A 25,540-nucleotide genomic window follows, 5' to 3' on the forward strand; every position below is an offset into this window, starting at 1 on the left:
ATCATCTTTAGAGACATTTGTCATGTTTAGAGGCTCTAGCACGTCATTTCTCGACCCGCTCTTCCATTTGAGCCAAAAAAAACATTCATATCTTGTCTGACATCTCTGTTACAAACTCTGGTCATCAACTCTGGTTTTCACTTGAAATTGGAATTGTTAATTTACACAATAATAGGATTGCATTGACGATTTTTTCTCAACTCCCTAAAATCTTCAAACAATTTGCTATCGATTGGTGATAAAATTTTTTGGAAATAATGAAATAGGGGGGATAACGCCTTTTTTTTCAGGGGTGATTTTTCAAAAATTTATTTTAAATAAAGTACTAACTAGCAAATGTTTTTTATTAGCCCGCAATTTTCTTCAAAACTACTTCAATGAGGAAAAAAATAAAAATTTGGAATATCTATACATGAGGGGCTAATTGAACGGATCTCACTTTGCGCCTCTTTTCCCGTGCTAGCACTAGAATTTTTCTAAAAAATTTGTCTCCGTGTATATAAATTTTCGTCTATGTATGATAGTGTTAAAAAAGTAAAGTGTATAAATGAGAAGAATTCAATTGTACTGAGTGTACATATACATAATTGTCTCCATTCATTTTATTTGCCCATTATAAGATGAGAAAATAACGTTTGAATTAAACAGCCACATAAGGCAGTTCCTCAAGAGGAAAATTATGGTGAAAATCCTTTCAACGTTTGAACGGTTTTTGTTGCAGGTACTAAACAATGAAGCGGAAATGGAAATCATCGCAGTGAAAAAACAGACTCACCATCAGGTTGATGGATTTTATGATTTTTATTAGTCGTATAAGACGAGACAAAATACCGGGACAAGCGGGGAGAAAGATGATGACGGCTATGGCAAGAATACCCTGTAGTAAATCGGCAAACACTCAACAGCAACAGCAGCAAATATTCCGAGAAAATAATAATAGCTACGGTAATAGCAATAGCAATAGAAATTATTGGGATATGCAGAGACTGCCATCGCTACCATCGACTTACACTAGGACTCAACATCGTCAGATAAGTGATCAAACTGGTAAATATAAACTTTTTTTTTTCACTCTCATCAATGAGCTAAAGTAAATTTTTTATTAGGTAAGAGAAAGAGTGCAGTGGAATTGTTGCAAGAATCGAAAGCTTTTTACGTAAAGAGTGAAATAGTACTGGATCGAAAACAGGAGTTGAAAAATAGTGGACATCTTCAAGTTGCTCCATCAACAAATGCTGGTGCACCACCACGATTATTACGAAAGTGCACAAATATAGTTTCATGTAGTGCTAATCTGCAGCAGCAGCAACAGCAACAATCCTTGCCAATGATTTGCAGTTGTTCTGGTGGTTCAGTTGGAGAGCAGCGTACACTGCCCCCTCCGGTATTACCACCAAAGAGCCCGAGACTGATATCAGTACCGCAGAGGCGCGCTATATCGGGCCCCCCAAGCACTGCAGGAGGCGATCAGCTTCAAGCAAAATTACGAAAATTATTAAACACAGATAGCAAAGAGAATATTCATTTTATTGATTCACCAGGATCAAAAAATAATTACTCCATTCGTGGAAATGCCAGCAATGTCACATCACTACCACCTAAATCTCCATCGCCATCTCCATCCGGTCAATTATCCCCTGCGGTTAATTGTCAATTATCTCCTCCCGAAGTACGATTCAAATTTGGTAGGAGTCATTCTCATTCGCACACATCAACGAAAAATCATAATAAATCCAATAGTGGGATTAGCTCTCCACCGGCAATTTGCCAGACTACAATTTGCCATAAATCATTACCCGACTTACATACTAGTGCACGCCGGAGGGCATCATTATCACCGAGAGCATCCACAAAATCTTCAGCGAGCAAGCCTATTAATGTTAATGTTAATGTTAATGTTAGTTGTCCTGATTGTGAAACAAGCTCGGATTATTCGGATCATAGTTTCAAGAGGGACTCTGTTTGTTATCAAAGTTCAAGACACATGAGAAGATCGTTGGGATCAGCAGGAGGAAATGATGCCAACAGTGTTTTATCATCGGGTGGACGTACTCAAAAGTCATCAGGATCGAGTAAACTCAGCCATGGAGCAACAGCTAGAGATTCAGGGGGCTCATCGGGGCACTGCACTCACCGCAGTGAACCACCCCCTAGAATACAAGAATGTTGGGGCCACATACGTCGTGACAGTGGAGCTTCGACTCAACACTCGACCGATAAAGAACGATCTAGAAGAGGCAGTAGTCACGTTAGTGGTGGAACTCCCCCTTCAATTTTAAGAAACTTGAGTACTGATGATTCTGAGAGTAGCAATAGTCCAACTGATTACAGTTCTACTCGTAATTCAAGATTCTCAGATGGATGGAAAGAGGGACGTGGTCGCCCAATTCTCCGCTCAAAGTCAGACATAAGTGATCGCTATCGGCGACACGATAACAACAGTACAAATTATGAGCGTAAGAAAAAAAAACATCAGCAGCAGCAGCAGCAACAACAACAACAACCACCACCACCACCGCCACGACCACCAAAGTCCATTACAGAATTGGAAAACTTTTTCGATCGTCTTGGTCTTGATTCGGATAATTACGAGCGTATAACAGTACCAATATCAAACTCCTCGTCACCCGTATTCTTCGATAGTGTAAGTTCAGTTGATTCAGCCCTGGGATTATATTCATGGTCTGGTCACAACCAATCCAGTAGTAATAATGACGGACAGTGGCAGGGAAACAATTGTAGCACGGCAAATGAAGAAACTAGTCAGAGAGTTAGTGATCCGCCGAGCATCGTCGAGAGAAATGCTAGAATAATAAAATGGTTGTGTCAATGCCGAAAGACACAATTTGGTTACAGTTAAAAGAGGAGAGAAAAAAAAAGAAAGCAAAAGAAAAAGAAAAAAATCTTGGTGCTCATTTATAATTTACATTTTTCTTCTATTCTATGCACGTGCCATCATAGCTTGCTATCATCAGTCATCAGTGCTCTTCTTATTCAATTGTACATATATATACAGTTTTAGGTTTTTTTTTCAAATCGAGACAATTCAAAACAATTCTAGTAGCTGAAAATGATTATTATATTTATTATTCGTTTTATCTAATTTTTTTTTCTTCCATTGAAAAAGATATATTATTATTCTGTTGTCAATTCATTTTTAATGTTAACAAAATTCGATAATTCATCACATGCTAATTAATTAATGAATGAGCATAAAGAATTGTCATTGACACATAAGTGATAGTAAGAAATTTCTGAAATTTTATTGGTATTAAAAGGGATAATAATTATCAATCGATAATTATTTCAATCCTCCAATACATTCTATTGTCTGTTTAATTGTTGGAAAAATGTATTTTTGTCAGTGTTTTTTTTTTCTTTCTCAAAATGGAAAATGTTTAAAAATAAGAAATTAAAAGAAAAAAAGGATGCCTTGAAAAAATGTGTGAAGATTAATCTCTTTCAATTGTTGATTGTCCATAGTTTTGATTATGAGAAAGATGATAATTTCACGTAATCGCCTTAACAATTATTAAGATCAAAAGTTGTGTGATGACATTCCGATCGAAAACAAGAGAATTGAAAAATGATTGTTAGAAGCAGAGATATATTTAATCATGATATATATATACTATATATATATTTTTTTTTTCTTTTTCACTTTTTGTTGGGCAAATTAGTTGTCACGAAAAATGAGCAGAAAACTGATAAAAATTACTTGCATTTATATACATATACGAGTGCATGAATCACGACTGATGAATAAAAAATCAATAAATAAATACTTATATAGCTGTTAACATCTGGAAAAACTGTCATCAAATGAATTTTTTAAAAATCACTTGATTTTATTTCATTTTATTGCACATTGCATTTACAATTCGCACACTCAACAGACTGACTTGCTATATTTTCTGCGATGTAACGTATAATCAGCAATTTCATTCCCGTCTGTTAAATTTACGCATCAGCATTTACTAAATCCTATCCGCAATTAATTGACCAACTCCAATGCAATGTGCAAAATTTTTGCGTATTCATAAAAAACAAATCAACAATTTCTTTCCTTTACCAAATGAAATATTAATAGCCACATTCTTCGCAGTATAATGTAAAGAAAGATATGGACAAGATCTGAAAATGAACATTTAAAAAGGAGAAAAACAAAAAAGCACAACGAATTATGATTGCATACTTTTTAAAATAATGAGAAAATAAAAGAAAAACTTGCATGAGTGAATAATTTAGAGAGAAATCATTCTAAATACTACTGTATGAATTCACTTGGCATGATTTTAACGTAATAGAAATAGCTAATATTCAGACCTCTCGAAAAATATCGCAATGCATTGAATCGATTATCAAATATATTTAAATACTCTACAAGATTACGTTTATTAATTGTTTACAATGCACTGCATCAATGTAATTGGTAATTACAGCCAATAGTTTTTTCAAATACACAATTCCTAGCAAATAAACGAATTAATCAACAATACCGTGAAGGACATGACACTTCGTGTCTATCAAATCAACTATTTTAATAGAAAACACAAATGACCGGAATTTAGAAACAACGAAATTATAAAAATACTCAGAATTTCAATACTCAATTCGATAATTGAATTCTGTCGGTAATTTTGTATTTTGTGATGATCTATGGAATAGCAAAGGAATAATGTAATGATCATTATACATACACAGAAACGAGAGGTAAAATATTGAAATCTTCTTTACATCATTTCTCTTGTTGTTTATAAATATTGATCTAGTCACGTGGATAACATAACTGTTAGAATTATTTGCAAATAGTAAATAAAAAACGAAACGTCTCATTTAAACGTCTCCTGAAAAATTTGAGAAAATACAATAAATTTACTATAGAATTAATTTTTTCGGGTAATTACACCCAATTAAAACCAAAAAACACGAGAAATTTCCATGTTATTAATAGTCGTACCTCTGTATTTCGATTGATTTAGAATATAATTCGAAATGACAAATTTCTCTTTTGTCTTTCCTATTATTTTACAAATTTGAATTTTTCATTAAATCCTCAGTGAACACTAGGATTTTTCATTTTTTTGTCCTACGAGTTTTTTTTTCATGGCACGTTAAACATTAATATTGCAGGTAAGTATAATGCATACAATTCATTTCGAACGGAAAAAAATAGGGAGTGAACGCGCCGCAGCAGTGTTCAGTGGTAGCGGTGTCAGGTGTCAGTCGGTGCGGCGGAAGTTTATAACCTCGAAAAAAGGTAAAAAAAAGAAATAAATAAAAATCACAAACTAAAAAACAACCGACACGGTTATTAATATATTTTATAACGAAAATAGGAAGAATAAAATATAGAACATATCCATATTCGCTTGGACAGCAAAAAGGGAAATGTCACATCCATATGAACGTTATTGCAATAGTTATCATCAAAATGCACAACTACAAGAGAATCTCAAATACAAGAAGAAATACAAAAAACTCAAAAGAATAGTGAAGAATCTTGTATTTGTAAGTTGTTCAATTATATATAACAAATCTAATAATTTAATTTTCTGAGGAAAAAATTTAAATGAAAAAATTTCAGGAGAATGCTGCACTTTGTGATCAAGTTTCCAACATGCAGGAGAATCTCGTGGTGGTCAATGAAGAGCGTTTATTTTTATTAAGAAAATTGTGTCAGTTCCAGGGAGAGACTGACTCATCGGCATCAAGATCTCAATTGAATTTTAATAGTCACATGTACTGTCAGAATCTGAGTAGTGAGGTTATTCTCAAAAGAACCAATAGAAAAAAGTCTCCAAGTGATAATAATTACAGTAGCTGCAGTGGAATAAATATTGGTAAAATAAAGGATATTTTTAACAGGATATTTTAACAATGGACAATCATGAATGAACTTGATCATTCCAGTATTGAGAATATGCCAAGCTTTTTTGTTTTTAATTGTTGCCTTTCTTCTTTTTATAAGAGGTAAAACCAAAGGCAAGACGATATGGAAAGACAGCAAAAAAAATGGTACAGCTGATGCCTCTTGATGTCCATGGAAGACCACGTTTTCCAATTTCTCTTGGAGATTTGACTGTTTATTCACTCGGTGAAGTAATAACCGATAGAGTTGCTTATCATACCGAGGATCACATTTATCCAGTTGGCTTTTGCAGTACAAGAGTTTATGCAAGTCTCAAGAATCCACGAATAAAGGCTTTGTACACTTGTAAAATTTTAGATGGAGGTGCAAATCCCAGGTAGGACTATTTTTCATTATTATATATACAATTCTTATCTCAATTTTTATTTTGATTTTTACTGTTCAGATTTGAAATAGTCTCGGACTGTGATTTGGATCAACCCCTAGTGGGTGCAAGTCCTGATGAATGTCATGTTAAATTATTATCATCGATATCTTCAATACTCTGCAATATACCACCAAAGGGTGGATATTTCTTCGGTGTATCGCAGCCTACTATACAGAATTTAATTCAGAGTTCGCCTGGAACGAGAAGGCTGTCTCTTTACAAAACCCAACGTTTTGAAGTAGTGATATTTTGTGTTTTTTTCATAATTTTATATCCATTGACAGTGATATTCTCATCATTTTTCATTGACTTTATTTTTATTACTTTATCAAACAGGTGAGCAAAAGTCAGCCTAGCGAGAATGGAATGATTGCCATGGCTGAAGAAGAAATGGATCCTGGCATTAATTTTTCAGTATTACACAGAACTTTTGCATTCATCTCTGATTATAGAGTGAAGGAAGAACCTTGTGAACATGATATTTAATTTGCTCTATAAATAAATTTACATTTGATAACCATCTAGGAATAATATATCAATATTAGAAAGTTGTCCAATGTTGGTATAAGAAGGGGAAGAGTTATCACATAATTTGTTTTTACTTTATCCAATGTATAATTGTGTAAAAAAGCAGTAATTCATATGAAATACGACGAAATGATGATAAATAAAGCAAAAAAAACATTGATATTTACATTTGCTAGCGTTTTTCCATTCCACCATTCGAAATTCTTTGAATAGCCCTTCGATCTTGATTCATTCCTTAAAATTTGTCAGGAGTAAAGACGCAATAATTATACATTACTTGATTCACAATTCATGAAATGTAAAAGACACCACTTTTTACTTTTAAAACTGCAAATGATTGACTAGTCGATTATACTAATATCAATCCTCATTGCAAATGGCAGTAATGTTATCCTTTACTCTTAATGTTCCATAGATAAAGTAGAACTAGGAAAAGAAAAAAAACTTGATCCTCACTCCACAACGATTAGATTCAATAATTATCATTTTTACACATTTAATTTAATTGTAAATTTATCATTAATTGATTCCATTACTTTGATTTCCATTTGTCGTTGTTGTTGTGTTTTTCTTTTCAACTAGTATTCAACCGTCATTACCGATGCTGTACTGGACCGATGGTCTTATTGAAGAGGGTATTGGCGATTGCAATGACGGGAGAAAATAATTTTAAAGGACAATCACTGTAATGAAAAATTTAGAGGAAACATTAGAGACTAAAGCATCATGAAATTTTAATACAATATTAGTAATAAATGATTACCAGGTTCCTGTTACTGGTTGAGCCTCATTTCCGCTGACAATAAACAGTGGAAATAAAATTGAAAATACGCAACCGCTGAAATACAGAAGAAGGAGACAAGAAATTTATAATAAAACACCTAATAAAAAGTTTGTAAAATAATGAATGAGAATTCGTTTATCACCTTATAACATAAGAATTGGGCAATTGTGTTAAAACAGCTAATGGCAAACCAAAGCCAACGAAATATGGCCAATTGGCTTCAATGAATGTCAGTCGTCTATGTAGCTCCCAACCCATATTGAACCACTTGTATTCGAATGCATATAGAGAATATAAAAGGCACATATGTATTAGTGCAAGTACATCACCAATAGGTGGTATTGGTATCCTCGATACAAGCATACCCTGACCAAGAAATAGAGCCTGGACGAGAATACTGAAGAGTGTATCAGCTATCAGTTTGCTAACACTCGACAGCAGAAGGGGTCTTCCTTGTCTGTATCTATATGCACTGTCTGCTATGTCCTAAGAAAATATATAATCCTATCATTTCCATCAATCAATATTATACTTCTTCTTCTTGTGATTCATCATTTTATTCACTATGCATACCTGAAACCATAAGCTGTTAACTATTCTACTCAACAAAAAAAGTGGTAGAACCCAAACAGTACCAAATGTCAGTGACAAAAATGGTTGTGTCCATGACCAAACCATCATACCCATACCCGGGGAATGTCCAAAAACAATTGTTAGTGAATATTTCAAAAGTGGCAATAATCCACATTCAAAAATAAGTATGCTCGCCCAAAAAACTCCGCCATTCAAGGCACAGCATTGAATTGTTCTTTTCAATATTTTCGATTCTCTGGAACAAAAAGAATTCCCTTTTTACTCGCCCGTTCCAAAAAAATAAAGAGCAAAAAGAAAATGAAAAATACCTCTGTCCTTTTAATACAACTTTAGGGCTTGAATTAGCATCTTTTCTATCGATTCTTATGGGTGATGCTTTAAGTCGTTCATTAATATGTTTATCCATGTAAAAAAGTACCATAGCACCTTTGAGACTATCTGTAAATCCACAGCACATAGCTCTTAATATTCCCTGTAAATAAGTGATCAGAAATTTTCAATATTAAACGCATTAATGGCATTAGAGTTGAGGTTAGTAGAGTGAACACATTAAGAGGGCATAATAATATTAAAACTTACTGTTACGTTATCCATCATTGATAATGAATATTTGTCTTGTCAATTCAATTTATTACTATAGATGATGATAAATTGTTATTAACACTCAAGTGAATCATTATTGTCACTCTAGCATCACTTGATGTTGTTTTCAACAAACTCAATCACTAAGTTAATGTTAGAATTTCGAATGAAAATACAACAAATTGTGCACAGTTATTGGAATTTGTTTATTACAATTTGACGATGGAGTCAAATTTTAAAAATATTTATTTTTAATCCATCGCAGGGGTGGTATGAGAGTTTCTATTTTCATTACACTAAGTCCATAATATAATGATGCTCAATGACTTTGTTGGCATTTGTGCACATTTGTGCATCTCACCATCTCAGATCTCACGTACATATATGTTTATGTACCGTGGCTTATTGGATGCGGGTGGGGGATGTACATGTGCTGCCATCACTGATTATTTTTAAATTATTTGTTTTTTTTTCATATATCATGGATTCATCATTTCATCTTTAAATCATTCTTATTTATTTATTTATTCATTATTTAATATATTTCATCAGTTATAAAGTGTGGAAGTGAAAAAACGTTTCCTATTATTCTTCTTATGTATAAATGTTCTCATCATGATTTTCTAGTTGATTGTTGAATGAACTTATTATTTCAATTTTAATTATAAATTTCCGGTGTCATGTATGACAGGTATTGTTACAATTTATCACACGCAAGTAATCTACACCTAATTATGTTAGATACATCATCATTATACAATAAATATATGATGGTTTCCATATAAATGCCGGCGGAATATGAATTGAACAACTACACCGTCAGTGATTTCTTTGGCTTGTCCAAAATTGATAAACTACTGCAGTATGTTATCAATTTATTGTATTGCGTTTATCGTGATTACATTTTTGGGGGCTGTTTGTGGAGATGTAAGATTTTTTTCTCCATTTCTTCTTATCCTCATACACAAATTATTCACTTGTAATACCACAAGAGCTTCAAAATTATCGGGTATATTCCGATAGGTTCGTTGCAAACAAACGAAGGAGTCAAGTTTTTCAGATTAAAAAATCACGAGTGTGAAGCGATTTCTAAGCGAGATCACGATTTTTCCTGAAAAACTTGACGACTTCGGCAATGGGGAATCGTTTTCTGGAAATTTTTATAGGAGAGATTTCACTTTTTATTAAATTTTACTTCGCTTGCGGATTACGTTTCGAAACGTAATTTTTACGTTTTTTTCTGGTAATTTTTATTGAATTTTTCTCTCCGTGTATAAAACCGTGTAAGTTGTACCACGTGACATCAAATACGGCCCTCCTATTGGCCGAGATTCCGATGAGGGAAATACTCAAAAGAGAATAAAATATATATAACGGCGGCGGGCACTCACAACAAAAGATAAATCCTGAGATTCATTTTTTAGAAATGTCTATATGCACTTTATATGTGAATATAAGGGGGAATAATTCAACATATTTTCAAGTACATACACTGATGGTAGAATAAGAGACTTAGTAAAGTTAATATTTCTCAATTGCTGAACAATTTTGAGACTCAGAAGAGGAGAGGGGGTGGGGCAATGCGGACACCAGATTTAAATAATACGTTAAATTGTATCAAATCTACTGTTCCGATTTCATTCATTAATTTTCGGGTGTCCATTTTACCAAATTGTCCAAAACTGTCCAAATTGCCCAATGAAATCATTTTAAAAAATTTGAATTTCCAAAAAAAAATGTGTTCGTACATTCTTTGAGTGTCCATATTACCCCACCCGCCCCTATAGTGTTTTTCCTTGATAATTCAATTTAAAAAATGTTTAATTTATGTATATTTTTGTTTATTTTCTTATAGCCAACAATGCGAGTTATCGTGGAAAATTTTGATACCAAGACGAATGATAATCCATTTTTCGATCCTTGGACAGCGAGCGTATCTGGGTCAGGTGAAAAAATGACAGTGAAAATGCCGATTAAGAGTGATCTCCCTCCTAATATGATGGTAATTATCATTTATAATTTTTAATGTCAGTCTGATTAAATTTATGTCTCCAATGCTTTATTAATGGCGGGTTATTAAAATCATCACCCAATATGCACCATGCATCTTAAAAAAAATTATCCTCTTATAATTTTTAGATGCACGTAGTGATTGACTTGGATGGTAATGAAATTGTGGATTATGAAGGGACATTGTGTGCGGGTCTCGAAGATGAAACAATTGGTAAAGGAGTAGTTGAACATGGCCTACCAAAGGAGATGTTCCCTAAAAAATGTCCAATCAAAGCGGTAACAAGATTTCTACAAATTAATCAGTTCACTTTTTTAGGAATAAGAACAAAAATAAAAAACAATTATCTCAGGTATAATGAATTGAATAAAATTACACGATATTCAGGGCGCAGACTGGGAAATCCATGAATGGGTTCTTCCCATTGAGAAATTGCCACCAGGTATTCCTGACGGTCCAGCCGAGGGTGTACTGACTATATTTGAAGAGGGGAAAGCTCCCATAGTTACTATTACAGTCAAAGGAAAGATAATGCACAAACTTCCTGGAATGGGACGTTAACTTTTCAATTTAGGAATATGATTATATAATATAGGGGAGGTTGAGGTAAAACGGACACTTTTGACTTTTTCTAAAATGCTAATGAGGGGTTGAAATGTTGATAAAATTTAATATTATTATTTCTCAATACAAAGAACAATTCTTTCCCTTGGTGCCGAGCCTGAACTGAGCTCAATTGTTCAATTGGTTTCTGAGTTATGAATAATAAAAAAAAAGTCTAGTGTCCGTTTTACCCCACTCGCCCCTAGTACAAGTAATATTCAATCCAGGGAATGAGAGTGTTGATGAATTAATTGTGAATTTAAAATTATCCATATTCTAATCGACAATATTAATATAGACATGATGGCAATCAATATTTTTTTGTCTTAGTTTTGATGCAACATATGATATATTGCTTATGGGGGCTTTCAACGAATAAAATAAAATGAGTTATTGAGCAGGGAGAATCAGACTTTTTATTCTGCACAGAAAATCAATGATTAATCGATAGCATAGGGACCTGCTTGACTGATTGAGTATAGTGTTACCATTATATATTTTGTTATATATTTTCTGCATATAACCTTCTATATGTGATGACACAACCGCCATAGTGTGGCTCATGTCCATCACATTATTGTTCCATCCACTGTATGTAAAAACATTTGACTCATCTACTAAATCGCAAATAATCTGCAGCAAGTGAAAATATTCCTTCTTCCTCCTCCTTCATCGCCTCGTTTTATCCTAAAAAATTTCTCATCTGATGTTATTCGTCGACCATAACGTTGTCGAAATTTTTTAATATACATCAAAGTAACCCATCCAGGGATGGAGTGGAACAGTCGTGTTGCATCAATTTTGTGCCTGTAGGGGTGTGACATTATTTGTTGATGTATTGCCGAAAACAATGAATTCACTGTGTGAATTTGCCAATTTCGCTAAAAGTTTGCCAGTCATTGATTGATTGGGACACTGAAAAAAAAATCGTGCTGCAAGTTTAAATGTGACACTGTGATTGAGTTTTTATTTTGTATTTGTGAGGACAAAATGCCACTCTATGCAACGCCCCATAGATTACCCCACGAAGGTATGAGTGGTGTTAATCCCGGCGTACCACCGCAGATTGTTCCAATAAGCTATACACCACCACCATCGTATCACAATATTAATTTACCACCTGGCCATCCTGCGAATTTAATTGGTGCTGATGACAGAGGAGCACCGCCTTCATACGAGGAAGTCATCGATCCAAATGGTTTAATTTATTATCAATAATATTTTATTGCTCATTCATTGTTTGTCTATGCTATTTTCTGTAACTTGGAATTGGACTCTTGTTTTTTTCATTTTTATTATCTCTTTTCCATGATTTCAGCACCTCCACCTTCTTATGATTCACTGTTTGGAAGAATGCGCGAGGCCCACAAAACATCCAAGGGAGTTTTTGATTTTCTGTTTAATATTATTGTACTTCTTCTTGGAACAAGTGAGTCTATCATTTTCATTCATTTAAAAAATATATTGTACCATTTCAAATGGTACAAGTGCTTTGAGAGATGAGAGAGATAATACATTTTGTTTTTGTTTTTTTTCCCCTGCTTTTTCAGTTGGATGCACATTTATCATAGGTGTTACCATAGTAGTACCAGTCTGCATGATGATAATGGGCGGTATTTACTTGTACGATTGCCCTCAGGGTGAATATATCCCAGTGTACTTGCTAGTTGGTGGCGGTTTTGGTGTATTCAAACAATTACTGCATCTCTCAACACGAGTACGTAGAAGACAAGAGGAGAGGGATGAAGAGAGGATACGCCAATCACCAACACAAACCTTGATCAATTGCTTTATGCTCGGTTGGTTTATCATTGGTAAGTATGTTTCCATTAATTTCAATTAAATAACGGAACAACTTATGATTTTAAGTTGGTCAGTGTGGAAAAATTCATGGCAACATAAACATGTTTAGAACAATAATTTTTTGCCTTATTATGAAATGTATTATAATAATCGATTTGGTGATACAAAAAACAGGTTCGATGTGGGTGTATAAGGAGTATGAACCAAATTACGATCCAGCAAACGGAAAACATTGCAATAAAACATTATATCTATTCGCATTTTGGCTGATAACGGCAGTATACATTTCTCTTGGCGTGATAACTGCTGGTCTTTGCAGTATTTCATTGGCAAGTGTTGCTTGCCAAAGGAACCTGATCTAACCTGACCTGACCTGATCTTGCCACCTGATCGCCTGGTGGCAATGTGAAACTTGGACTTTGCGCTGTTATTTCAATTATGAATCCAATAATTTTCCATCATTGGAGGATGTAAGAAAAAAAAAAGAAAAGAAAAATATAAATCACGCACAGATCAGTGAGCTATACATCGAATAGATCATACTGTGCAATTATTGACTCAACAGTACTTGAGAAGGCTGCAAAACAATTACTAGTGCCATGACAAAAGTGAGGAATTTTGTACATAGGAAGTGCTAGGGTATTAAAGTGATTTTTTTTTCAATTGGAGGAGACTATTATCTGTCCATGGCCACATAGATGAAAAATTAAATCATCAGCTGTGGTACTGAGTGGAAGAAAATGAATTTGATTTGTTTTTCTCTCATATAAATTTGACAATGCCTAGAATGACTGATAATCGCATCTTTGTAAATTCAGTGAATTTAATTTCTTTAATTTCATCGAATGAAAACCATAATTGGAGAAAAATCGGTAAATCACAATTACCAATGACCCAACTACTCAATAATCAGATAACACACAATAATCAGAACGGTGCGGTTCAATGTTTATTGTGCCAAGTGAAAATGATAGATACTAATAAGAGAAAAACATTCTGTTTAATTGAGAATGGGCTGCTATTTTTTATTCCATATTAAATTGAAATGTGGTTGGTGAGAGATTTTGAAGGATGTAGATATGAAAATGTGGAAATTATGATTTGGGTAAATATGATATGATTTTTCTAAAATCAATCCTTATGAAGAAAAAGACTGCGTAATTATGTTCGCGTTTTTTTTTTCAATTGATCGGCTCTCAAGTTGTTATCCGTCCTTAATCCACCGGGGTATTTTTGTTTTCTTACTCATTTGTGATAGGGGAAGATATTTTTGGTTCTAATGTGTATTTGCATATTTTTTACATTTTTATTAATTGTCCACAATCTGACGGTAGTTTTACCTTCAATAACTTTCAATGTATGACGAAAGACAACTTATATTCTGTAAATAACTACAATATAATATATTTCTCATGTCGAAAGTGTAGTTGGCGGAATGAACATATAAATGTCATTGTTGTAAAAATATAGCAAATCAAAATTCAATGTATGAGGAATGATTGGATTTTTTAAATTTAATTTTAATAATTTCTTATGTCATGAAAAATTATATTTTATCACTATCTTTTGATCGAATTGAACGTGAAATGATTATATGTGAATGATAATAACGATGATAATACTATTCCATATTGATGATAATATATTAGAATCTAATGAGGCTAAACTATTTCCTCATCTTGAAAACAATGATAATCTCTCATTATTCTTATAAAACTCTACAGCCATGAGTATTAATATATAATATATAAAAAAACAGTCAGATGTACAAAGAAGAAAAATGCAAACATGATAATTATATAAACACGTAATTGCTTTTTTATTTCTCCCCAATAAAGTTTTATGTGAATAAAAATGACATTAAAATGGTACCATAATTTCGCTTTGCCAATCTATATTTCGTTCAAAAATTCGTCCCTATAATCAGTCGAATCATTTTCAGCGTCTGATGAATGTGGCAAAAACGTGTAAGACTCATCATTGGATAATTCGTTACGACACTCGTCCGTTAGTGAATCGTCTTCTGTCATCTGCAACCATGAATATTTTCATTAGTTCAATATTAACACCGAAAGAATTAGCTCCGAAGACCGGATATCGTTATTTAATTAAACGTCGTAAGATGCCTATTCTCTGTCACTCCAACAATGCCCGATGAATATAACAAAACGGAAGTCAACATTGCAAATTCAATTCAATGCAATGAGTCACCGAACCATAATATTGAATTTGACGGTTTATTCGGACGAACCGGAAAACGTTAAATCACTTATACTCTCATTTTGGAGAGACGATAAGTGATAAGTGATTTTACAATTGAAAAAAGGAACCAATAAATTTGCTGTAAATATTTGTTTCTCTTTCAACGTTTTTATCCGTTGAAAAGTGGAGTCAAAAAAAAAGAGGAACAAAAATCAACAATATCCAAGAACATGCCCTTCTCATTATAATGGATGTTGAAGGCTATTTTACACACGCTCTGTCTGATAAAGAAATGATAACAAACTTGTTCGTGAAGCGGCCTAGCTTCTGGAGGTAGAAGATGGATTTTATAGGGGCTAATGCAGCGAGCACACCAGATAGGAAAAAAATCCATTTGTGATTGCTTATTCTTCAATCATAATTCAATAATTCCATGTCCGCATCATGTGAATAAGGAAAATTCAATGTTTCGCAATATCTTCTATTATACAATATAATAATTCACATATACACTAGAGAGTAAATTTACCTTGATCATTTCATTGTGTTGATTATTTGAATTGACTTGATGAATATAATGTCCATGTTGCATACAATTGTTCTCAAATACAAAACACCCGCGACCATGGGGCTATTATTATTATTATTATTATTATTATTATTATTATTATATAAGCGCGGAGGAATAATCCATTAATAAAATTTAAAAAAGGTGAAAAAAACAAACACCCATTACCAAATTATCCTTCCAAGTGCCATGAAAATGGTAGCGAGGATAGACAATCTCCCCAGGTCCTTGAAGATAATCATTTAGCCAAGTACCCATGAACTTGATACCTGATTCACTAAAGTGATAAGTCCCTAACCCATGTCGAACATCTTTTCGCCAAGTACCCTCATAAATATCTTTATTCGAATGATAATAAACACCAAATCCACTCTTTTTATCCCTCTTCCATTCACCTTAGTCGTTTTTCAAATGTAAAAATCGAAAAGGAAATTTACGTAAATGAGATAATGTAATTTTGAATAAAATATTGGCCTACCTTCATAACGAGTTCCATCGGGATAGATAAAAGTTCCTCTGCCATATTTTAAACCGCACCGCCACTTGCCATCATACCTCGCTCCGTTTTTGAACACGTAAATTCCCTGACTATTACGAAGACCTCGACAATATCCACCTACATAAACATCACCATTTGGAAATTGATATTTGCCAATACCATGTCTCTCTCCCTTTGAATTTTTTTCGCCTTCATAAACCTGTGCCCATGGATAGAATTTCACTCACGTTTATCATTAATTCTAATTGCAACGTTTGTAGATAAGGTCAATAACGAATAACAATGTATTTTCGTCAGCAGAAACACATGAAAAAAAATTACTGAATACTGATTACACATAATATTATAAGTATTGTCGTGATGCGTTGAATTGGATGTGAGAAAAAAAGACAATTCTTCATCTTCATAAACTTGAACTTACACCCAAGGTGTCCACTTTTTCAGCCTCACCTCTTTCTCCCAACGTTTCTTCTTGCATATTTTTCATTTCCAACATTTGTTTGTAATCTCACTTCTAGAAATTGTCATAATTTTCGAAAAACCAAAGAAACAAAAGAAAAAGATGAAACAAATAAAAGAAAATCAAAATAGTGGAATGATTGAATTCACACTAATTTATTAATCATCAGTTTATATTATATTTGTCGTAACGGAGTGGCTATCTGCACCAGACACAGACGTATCTGTGTGCCCATCCGTAACTCTATTAGTTACGGATACGTCCGTGTCCGGTGCAAATAGCTACACCGTTATGTTATGATAATTAAATTAAGAACAAATACTTGATGTCTTGATCGTAATCTTATTTCTACAGCGAGTATTTCTTCCAATGAAAGTGAAAAAGAAACAACTGTTAGTTTTCATTAGTTTACATTGTCTAGCCAATAGCACAATATATTGTACATCACACCTCACCGACCAGTTAGCAGTCCAATGAGAGCTTGCTTTTCTTTCTCCTTTTTCCTCACTGTTTCAAGATTCCTCTGCTTCCAGGAACTCTTTCGTAGTTTTATAGGTCTCGATCCCACGTACCTTCCTATAACAAATGAAATTGTAGAATATATGATGAAAGACTGAAAAATTGTGCTTGAGAAAAAAGGGTAGAAATTTTCACATGAAATAAAAATTTGCACAAATATCATTGTATTATGTATTATCCTTCTTAAATTTATACCCAGAATTGCTGAATCAATAAATGAAACGAGTGAAATGTGCAAGAGGTATTATAAAAATACTCTGGACATATAGTTGATTTACAAAGTATGTATGGAGTGATATCGCTTGAATTACAAGGTTTAATATTGCTGTAATGATGAAATTTAAAGTATTGGAATTGTCAATTATCGAAATCACTCAACAATCAATTGAATTGACAATTTTTCATTCTCCATTTTGTATATAGATATTATTCAAAATAATGGTTCTTATTCACTTTGTAAAGTGTTTGCTTGCCTTGAGAGTAGTGCTGAATCAGGAGTGTAACTAAATTCAAAGCTACGCAAGGTACCGCCTGATGCATGCGATACGATATTGAAGCGCATCATCAGGCTCCTCAAACGTTGGCTCATATATCCGTTCAATTTTTCATCATTTCCATAACTCCTCCCAAGACAATAAACAAACAAATAGGTGACTCATATATTTTATAAATAATGGATAGTATAGTTCTATGACCAAATAAATTGTGATTTTCGGTTTCTATTAATCAATAATAAATTGAGTCAATGGATTTATCTACCTTTATCCACCTCCTCCCCTATTTTTATCTAATAATAATAATAATAATAATAATAATATATAGGAAGATGAAATAATTGATCACAAGTTCATCTTGTAAAATAAATGAGATATTGATATTAGAGTATCGTTCTGTGCAAGGGAATAAAAATAAATAAAAATTTCGCTTGTGCTTGTAGGGAAATTTTTGGAAAACGACACACATTATTTGAATAATTGTGATTCAATGATTTAACTAGTGCGTTATACATGTTAAAGTATAACTTATACGACCTAAAATCTGGGGGATATTGAGTGAATGACGTTGGTGGAATGATTATACATATTCCCGAAGAATCTGTATTGCCATTTTTTAAATCCCACGGGCTATTTCACTTCTTGTTTGTCGCCCACGAGGATGTTCCATGTCTGAATCATAAGACCAAAAGTAAAAAAAAAAACAAGAAGAAGCAGAAAAAGAGGACAGAAATAAAAGTCTGTAGTCTATTTTATATGACTTTTCAAGGACCGCTACGCGAGAAAAAAGGGGTTTGCATATTAATGAACCACATTCAAGATGAAATGATTTCTGTCATTTTCTCTAAAAAATCTTTTTTTTTCTCACTTATTATGAAAGAAAATATGTATAAATGAAAAAAAAAATGAAGGACAAGAAAATCTCTCTGGAGGTAAATATGGAGATTGTCTTGTACATCAGAACATTCGGATTGGCTATCGTCAAGACAGATGGATGAATGGTGGGGGAGATGAAGAGGCTTTGCCTGGTATTCAATGTGGAAATTGAGTAGGGGGTTGAATGAGTACCTAGATATCTACCGTTGTGGCGCATTCTCTCTCTCGATAACCTCAGTGATAACAGTGCGGAAATTTTAGGCGGGAAGTTAAAAAGTAAAAAGAAGATTACTGAGACACATGTCAATGTCACAAGTCGTGTCTTATTCATTTTATCGGTGACATTACACATTTCCTATATTGATTTGTAATTTCTACGACGGATTTCTATTTGAAAACTTTTGAAAGAACTGAAGAATTTGTACGCTTTTGAGGGTGAGTCATAATTATAATTTTATAGAAAGACGCAAATACTGAAATAATAACACACCATTATTATTCAATTTTTTTAATATTTTTAAAATTTTCAAAGATTGCTTCTCCTTCATAGTAATAGTAGTATAATTTTCGGAAACTTGCGGCTTTAAGATGAACATTAATATTGTCTCATTATCTTTCATTGAACAGAACAAAATTAGGATGAAGAAATCCAAATGTATAAACTTTTGAAAGTTGCAATCGAATAAGCTTGCCCTTTACTAATGATCAACACGAGAAAAATTAGAATATCACTCAGGCTATATTATTGTTACCAACCTTTTGGAATGTGTAGAAAACGCTGGAAATGAGATGTGGAAGAAGAGTAGGTTGTAAGATTGGGGAAGTGAATATAATGAAGTTAATAGGAGGTAAAAAGTAAATGTGAAAGAACTTGGAGGGAGGAAGAATATGTTCACCCATATTTTCCCACTATTCGATAAACACAACTATTTATTATTGGGATGTTTACTTCTTCATCATTATTTTTATAATAAATTTTACTTCTCATTTATGTACTTTTTTTTCAAAGAAATGTAAAATATTTTTTTGAATTAAATAAATGTAAATATTCCACATTTTTTTCCTTCAACGTATCTAAAATTTATTTACTAGAATCAACTTTATTATTATTTTTCTTCTTTTATCATTGGAGCAATTTTTAGTTGCCACCCATATCAATGTGGCCATCAACAACGCGATTCATACATTACTAATCTAAATATAGCAAAAATTGTTGTATAAATAGTGGTAGACATTCCTGAAATTCTGTAATATAAACAGAATGATGCTGTTGATTCTATCTATGAATTGATGACAAATTTATAAAAATGGAATGGATTATAGGTGGGATATTTGTATAGAAGGAGGTCACCTTCCATTGACCAATTGAGAGAACCAATTGGTGATAAATCATGAAGATAATTTGGGGAATTTTGTTGATGAAAATGATACTACTGGCATCGTCTTGTGGCCTACCCACTTATGACATCCAGCCTCGGTCAAGTTTAATTACCTCACCATGTACTTCCAACAATGGATGCTGGGGGTGGTTGCCGACTACGACGCGTCGTGGTGAAAATAACCGATTCCAAGAAGCTGAGAATTATCGCCTCCAAAACCATTTAAATATTTCAACGTATGTAAAGTACGAAGTACAAGACATTGAAAAATAATTTGATGATAACATTTTTCACAATGGCATTTTGTTTTTTTTTTATCATCCATTAGTTATTTATAGATGAGACTGTAATTTGAGATAAAGTGTCCGAGTTGAAGACTATTATTGTCATTCGTTTGAAAAGACAAATTCTTTTTTTTTTCTTCTGTACGTCTTTTACTTCTACTTGTTCTTGTTAGTCCTGATCAAATGTGATAGTATAAAATTGTTTGTCATTATATTGTTGATAATTGAAAATAAATTAACTCGACTCCCACTAGAATTTTCCAAGTTTAAACATAATGCCTATACCAGATAGCTATGAGAGCAGCAAATTTGGTTTTTACATTCATATTATGATTAACGATTGATTTCCTCAGATTTGAACGAAATATCAATGCGGAACAAGATCATTCTCAGGGGAACGGAAAATCTCTGGTAGCCATGGATATGAGAACAGCATCACCGGTGATTCGTCAAATGTCCAATAAACCAGTGAAGAAAGATGTATTTATGTCACGCAGTTGGGGTGCAGGCGGTATGCCATTCTCAGTGCTTTACATGAACACACATGAAACACGATTGAGCCACCCCCTAACTTCAGGTAATGGTATTTTCAATATACTATTAAATTACCGAAAAAAATTATGTTATTTTTTCTCCTTACAGACACTTCAAAAACATCTAATGAGTCATTCAAGAAGTCAGTGGATGTTCCACTAGCTAGTTCAAAACAACCAAATACTCGAGTAGCTGTGAGGAATGGTACATTACAGCCAAGAAGACAATACTCAGTAATACCTCAACTATTCATATCCTACGGATGGGGCCCATTTGGTAAATAAAACCTAAATATACTTGTAATATTGATGGTTGCACAAGCTTGATCTCATTAGACCTTAATAATGCAACTTGGGAAAATAAATGTTTAATAAATGCTAGTTATGACTTGTATGGTCTACTATTTCAGTTGAATTAGTAGTCGGGTGCTATAAACTGTGAACTTAAACGTACAGCGTGTAATTAGTGAAGAATAATTTTTCTCTTCTAAATGTTTATAAATAATACTAGATCACGTCTATTGATGCAATTAATTTCATGGGAATTCTAAGGAAAACAAAGATTTGTCGAATAATAATGAAAAATAAATTGAAAAATGAAATTTTTTCACAGCTTACCATTCATTTCTTTCATGGCCTTGATGAAATCCTGGGGATCCTTGAATGAGACGAACCCAAATCCTTTCGTTTTATTCGTTCGCTTGTCCCGCACTACTTTAGCCTTCTGAAAACTGGGATATTTTCCAAAAACTCTCACTAACATTTCATCGGTTACATCATTACCGAGATCACCACAAAAAATTCTGAAGTCATCTGCAATCATTGAATTATACCATTTTTTATACATCGATTCTTCATACAAGTATGGATAAATAAACAAAGTCGACAGAGAGACTGACCATCATCCCATTCAAGTAGTGACTGATCCTCCCATGTTTGTCCTCCAGCCATTCTAATAATCTTTTTATTCTTTTTCCCTTTTCCTTTTGGATGAGGCTCCTCAGCACTGGCATTGGCCATTATCGAACTGGCCTTTCCCTGACTAATAGCCAATTCAGCTGCTGTACTTACACCCTTTATTTTCGGTTTTTTCTTACCTTCATCATCTGGTATTTTTGTATTTATTATTTTTTCAATAATCTCGGGATGAATCATTGGTGGAGCTGCTGTCGACTCATACGTTTTCGATGTTGAACTCAGTATTGGTTCCACAATGTTTGGTAAGTAGGAATTGGTTATTTGGGCTGGTGATGAGTAAGTTGTGATTGGAACACTGTCTGCCATGAGAGAAAAACATAATATTATAATAATAAAAGATTTTGAGGGAGAAATGAATATTAATAATAACAATAATAATAATAAGAAGAAGAATGAAAGTAGTGAAATTGGCTTGATGATGGATTAGCTTAACCACCCTTTTAACAGCTGAGTAACTCACTCTGGCGTGCCACTTGTGGTGGAATAAGTAGAGGTGGAGGTGGTGGTGGTGGTGGCGGTGGTGGTGGCGGTGGAAATCCCATCATAGGTGGAAATGCTAGACTGGCAGCAGCTGCTGCTACAACGGGTGTAGGTAATTCATGTTGCTCCAATTGTCTAGCAACTTGGCTGTATGTATTAGCACCAATGACTGGACGCATCATTGGAGTCACTATTGGTCCACCGATTTCAGCCTCGAATCTGAATTTACAATTTCATATATATATATATATAGAAACAATTTTTTTCGCTTTCCTTTTCTCGCAAAACCACATGATTGTTGAAAAAATTCGTAATGGCAGTTTTATCAGCCTCAGTTATAAAAACAATATTGTTGATTAGCAAAAATTAAGGTTATGTTCATTTACCTGCTCATTTCGTCCTCCATTTGGCGTAGTTTATCATCCATATTTGTATTTTTCCTTATTTATTTATTACGGATGAACGTTATGGATTATGGAAGTATGAGAGATGATAGAAATGTTATTTCATACAAGTAGAAATAATTATGTCCAACTCATCATCAACAAGAAAATTTTTCATTCAACAAATGAAAATGCTCTTACATTTTTCAAAATTTATCAACAGTAAAGAGAGCGATAAGTTAATATTTGAGTACAATTACGAATCCAATATGATGTAAATAAGAAAAGAAGACCATTCTCTTGTTCTAAGGACTTTATGCTTTAAGTATACAGTCGTACTGGAGAGATTATAGTACTCAGAGTTTACCCCCACTCTACCCAATTCCCACTCACATCCTCGTCTCCCATCTCTGAAAACCAAGCTATAGTCTCTCCAGTACGACTATATGTACATATGGTTGAACTGAGGATGTCGTCCTCAAATTTACCCCCACTTTTCCCAATCCCCACTACAACCTTTGTCTCCCACCTCTGACACTCAGGGCTAAATCTCCTCAGTCCGACAGTACAATCTTCTTCTCAGGTCCGGCAGTAAATATAACGAGTGCTTCTTGTAAATACAATGGCATTTGGCCCTCACTGAAGAAGGGGATATAACCAACAAAGCCTCTATAGCCAAATCACCACTTATGCTCGTGCTCTGCACCACTGAAATCGAGATTCCTTTTTTGACAAAATTTAGTAAATATCTAAGTTGATCTTTCATCGGTGGGTGCCATCCCCCAAAGCCTGCTTCTTGTTAGATGAAGGGTTTTTATTTGTCAAATATATTGATAATCCAACACTCATTTGATGTCGTCCGACTTTTTGTTGTATGTAAATAAATACAATGCCTATAAATTAATGATTTACTAGAAAAGTGTCAACTAGATAACTAGATGAATTTCACATTAAAAAAAGTAATATTTCAATATTTTTTAGTTGGCGAATTTAGTTGACTGGCATGCATGAAGGAACTGTCTACAGTGCCGTAAGGAATAGCTATAACCTATTTGACAGAGAAGAACAAATAGAGTGATCGTCAGAGGATGGAAGCTTACATACAATGATTTTTACGTGACAAAGAATTGCATAGAATATTTTTTATGAGTCCATTGTTATATTCTCCGTATGTCAACAATTCAATTGAAAAAATTTGCGAATCATTCCAACTCTATTTATTAATCAACTGATAAATACCATGAATCCTTTGACGAATGTGAAAAATATTAAAAAACTCGGGGAACAAGAGTTATTAGGAAATAATAAGACATCATGGCACGATCAGTACAAAGAGAGTGCCTGGATTTTTGTTGGTGGTTTACCATATGATCTCACGGAAGGGGATATAATAACTATTTTTTCCCAATATGGTGAACCCGTTAACATAAATTTGATTCGAGATAAAGAAACCGGGAAATCGAAGGGATATGGCTTTTTGTGTTATGAAGATCAGAGGAGTACCACTTTGGCAGTGGATAATTTGAATTCAATAAAAATCCTGGGTAGAACAATCAGAGTGGATCATGTTTCTGATTATAAAGCTCCTAAAATTTCTAAAAAAAATGATGGTGTAACAGAAAAACAGAATGAAGGCTTGTGCTCTAGAGAAGTGCGATTATACAACAATAAAAGATAATCTATAATTGTATTTTTATAACTCAATAAATGAACACAGGGAAATTGTTGAGGAATATTTGAATTGCATTCAACATATAACAAACAACGTTAATATACACACTATCTAGAATTGTAATGAATCATATATATAAAAATATGGAAATAATGCAATGGGTGAATTCATATTTTTAGTAGTTATATAGTTGTAGGAGATAACTATTAATCAAAATAATTACCATACGCCAAATATTACCACTGCGCAACTTTTCCGCGCAGGAGGACAGCGGCTTCCTAGAGGACCTCGCCGACGAGAACTTAGGGGTCAGAGTCAAATCAGCCTGGGCCCTAGAAAAACTAAGATCTGACCCTTCATCCAGGTGAAAAAAAAGTTTTTGAAGAAGAAATATCCAAAAAAACAAACAATGCCTATTGGAGCATGTTTCTAGGGACTCCCCCAATCCCCTAAAAATTACCAACACCCTCGGAAACGTACCTGCGGGTAGTAAGAGGGGAAAATGTTCTTTTTTTTGCGATTTTTACACAAAAAAAATTGTAGTTCAAAATAAATGAGTAAATCAACTTGCTATAATCAACTCTCTTTGTATCAATTAAATAAATATGCAGATGACATTCGAAGAAAATAGGTATTATGTGGCTATTCTGCGCATATTCTCTTTGATTATCGATCGGTCCAAGTATTTCACGCTGGTCACGCCGCATATGCCCATTAGTCTCAGATTGTGCCAATAGTTTCCACAGTCATCTGTGTGGTCTCGACCTAGTGAATCTCTCTCGGTATCAAAACTTCAGTACCAATTAATTTTCAATTAAAAATGTATCTGCAGTGTGGAGACAATGTTCCTATTGTTTTCACATTTACTGCATCATGAAGTGGCTCCATTCTCATCAGCAATGGAAGATTAATAAGAAGTGAAAAAAGAGAAATAAAAAAAGCTATAATATCAACCCCCCTGGGCCTTGGCACTCAGCACTCAGTTGACAAAAAGGTGAGAATTCATAAT

The 25,540-nt window shown here is 33.6% G+C and overlaps 8 protein-coding genes across 11 annotated transcripts in view; 5 read left to right on the forward strand and 3 right to left on the reverse strand.

The window, feature by feature from the left end:
* The window catches only part of LOC107045013 (putative uncharacterized protein DDB_G0277255), an 8,048-nt gene extending 3,043 nt beyond the window's left edge, over positions 1-5,005 (forward strand). Inside the window, exons 2-3 of the mRNA XM_015267105.2 lie at positions 722-1,047; positions 1,107-5,005. Of these exons, the coding sequence (XP_015122591.1) occupies positions 786-1,047; positions 1,107-2,860 (2,016 nt within the window). The 5' untranslated portion in view covers positions 722-785 and the 3' untranslated portion in view covers positions 2,861-5,005. The remainder of the gene's footprint in view (positions 1-721; positions 1,048-1,106) is intronic.
* Positions 5,006-5,058: 53 nt separating this feature from the next.
* On the forward strand, positions 5,059-6,993 carry LOC107045031 (transforming growth factor beta regulator 1). The gene is made up of 6 exons (XM_015267128.2): positions 5,059-5,260; positions 5,340-5,511; positions 5,588-5,843; positions 5,972-6,248; positions 6,318-6,537; positions 6,636-6,993. The coding sequence occupies exons 2-6, from the start codon at positions 5,392-5,394 to the stop codon at positions 6,783-6,785; spliced, it is 1,023 nt and encodes a 340-aa protein (XP_015122614.1). The 5' UTR covers positions 5,059-5,260; positions 5,340-5,391; the 3' UTR covers positions 6,786-6,993.
* Positions 5,924-9,157, reverse strand: LOC107045040 (etoposide-induced protein 2.4 homolog). Of its 2 annotated transcripts, XR_001461404.2 has the most exons (7): positions 8,785-9,157; positions 8,514-8,677; positions 8,185-8,440; positions 7,754-8,097; positions 7,591-7,665; positions 7,364-7,510; positions 5,924-7,253 (listed from the first exon to the last, which is right to left on the reverse strand). XR_001461404.2 is itself a non-coding variant. In XM_015267141.2 (6 exons), exons 1-6 carry the CDS (start codon positions 8,800-8,802, stop codon positions 7,423-7,425), a joined length of 945 nt encoding a protein of 314 aa, XP_015122627.1. In that variant the 5' UTR covers positions 8,803-9,157; the 3' UTR covers positions 5,924-7,422. The 2 variants fall into 2 exon arrangements, 1 of the variants encoding a protein (XP_015122627.1); XM_015267141.2 differs by having other exon boundaries at positions 5,924-7,510.
* LOC107045047 lies at positions 8,626-11,478 on the forward strand. Of its 2 annotated transcripts, none has more exons than XM_015267183.2 (4): positions 8,626-8,736; positions 10,643-10,789; positions 10,927-11,076; positions 11,186-11,478. In XM_015267183.2, the coding sequence occupies exons 2-4, from the start codon at positions 10,649-10,651 to the stop codon at positions 11,357-11,359; spliced, it is 465 nt and encodes a 154-aa protein (XP_015122669.1). In that variant the 5' UTR covers positions 8,626-8,736; positions 10,643-10,648; the 3' UTR covers positions 11,360-11,478. The 2 variants fall into 2 exon arrangements, with proteins under 2 accessions (XP_015122669.1, XP_015122661.1); XM_015267175.1 differs by lacking the exon at positions 8,626-8,736 and adding an exon at positions 9,616-9,714.
* A 471-nt stretch (positions 11,479-11,949) lies between these two features.
* LOC107044706 lies at positions 11,950-15,010 on the forward strand. Its single transcript, XM_015266707.1, has 4 exons — positions 11,950-12,599; positions 12,720-12,830; positions 12,952-13,215; positions 13,379-15,010. Exons 1-4 carry the CDS (start codon positions 12,392-12,394, stop codon positions 13,564-13,566), a joined length of 771 nt encoding a protein of 256 aa, XP_015122193.1. The 5' UTR covers positions 11,950-12,391; the 3' UTR covers positions 13,567-15,010.
* LOC107044740 (radial spoke head 1 homolog) lies at positions 15,000-16,978 on the reverse strand. The gene is made up of 6 exons (XM_015266758.1): positions 16,895-16,978; positions 16,453-16,672; positions 16,143-16,369; positions 15,936-16,037; positions 15,711-15,815; positions 15,000-15,234 (listed from the first exon to the last, which is right to left on the reverse strand). Exons 1-6 carry the CDS (start codon positions 16,967-16,969, stop codon positions 15,097-15,099), a joined length of 867 nt encoding a protein of 288 aa, XP_015122244.1. The 5' UTR covers positions 16,970-16,978; the 3' UTR covers positions 15,000-15,096.
* A 94-nt stretch (positions 16,979-17,072) lies between these two features.
* On the reverse strand, positions 17,073-24,228 carry LOC107044701 (RNA-binding protein 42). Its single transcript, XM_015266695.2, has 5 exons — positions 22,863-24,228; positions 22,457-22,695; positions 21,918-22,295; positions 21,637-21,831; positions 17,073-17,509 (listed from the first exon to the last, which is right to left on the reverse strand). Exons 1-5 carry the CDS (start codon positions 22,901-22,903, stop codon positions 17,385-17,387), a joined length of 978 nt encoding a protein of 325 aa, XP_015122181.1. The 5' UTR covers positions 22,904-24,228; the 3' UTR covers positions 17,073-17,384.
* Positions 18,969-21,626, forward strand: LOC107044716. Of its 2 annotated transcripts, none has more exons than XM_015266720.2 (4): positions 18,969-19,257; positions 20,146-20,446; positions 20,839-21,062; positions 21,128-21,626. In XM_015266720.2, the coding sequence occupies exons 2-4, from the start codon at positions 20,214-20,216 to the stop codon at positions 21,301-21,303; spliced, it is 633 nt and encodes a 210-aa protein (XP_015122206.1). In that variant the 5' UTR covers positions 18,969-19,257; positions 20,146-20,213; the 3' UTR covers positions 21,304-21,626. The 2 variants fall into 2 exon arrangements, with proteins under 2 accessions (XP_015122206.1, XP_015122215.1); XM_015266729.2 differs by having other exon boundaries at positions 18,973-19,257; positions 20,146-20,437.
* Positions 24,229-25,540: the final 1,312 nt, after the last annotated feature.

The sequence above is a fragment of the Diachasma alloeum genome, unplaced genomic scaffold (assembly GCF_001412515.2).
Source record: "Diachasma alloeum isolate Michigan unplaced genomic scaffold, Dall2.0 Dall_scaffold_00180, whole genome shotgun sequence".
In the NCBI taxonomy this organism is placed as follows: domain Eukaryota; kingdom Metazoa; phylum Arthropoda; class Insecta; order Hymenoptera; family Braconidae; genus Diachasma; species Diachasma alloeum.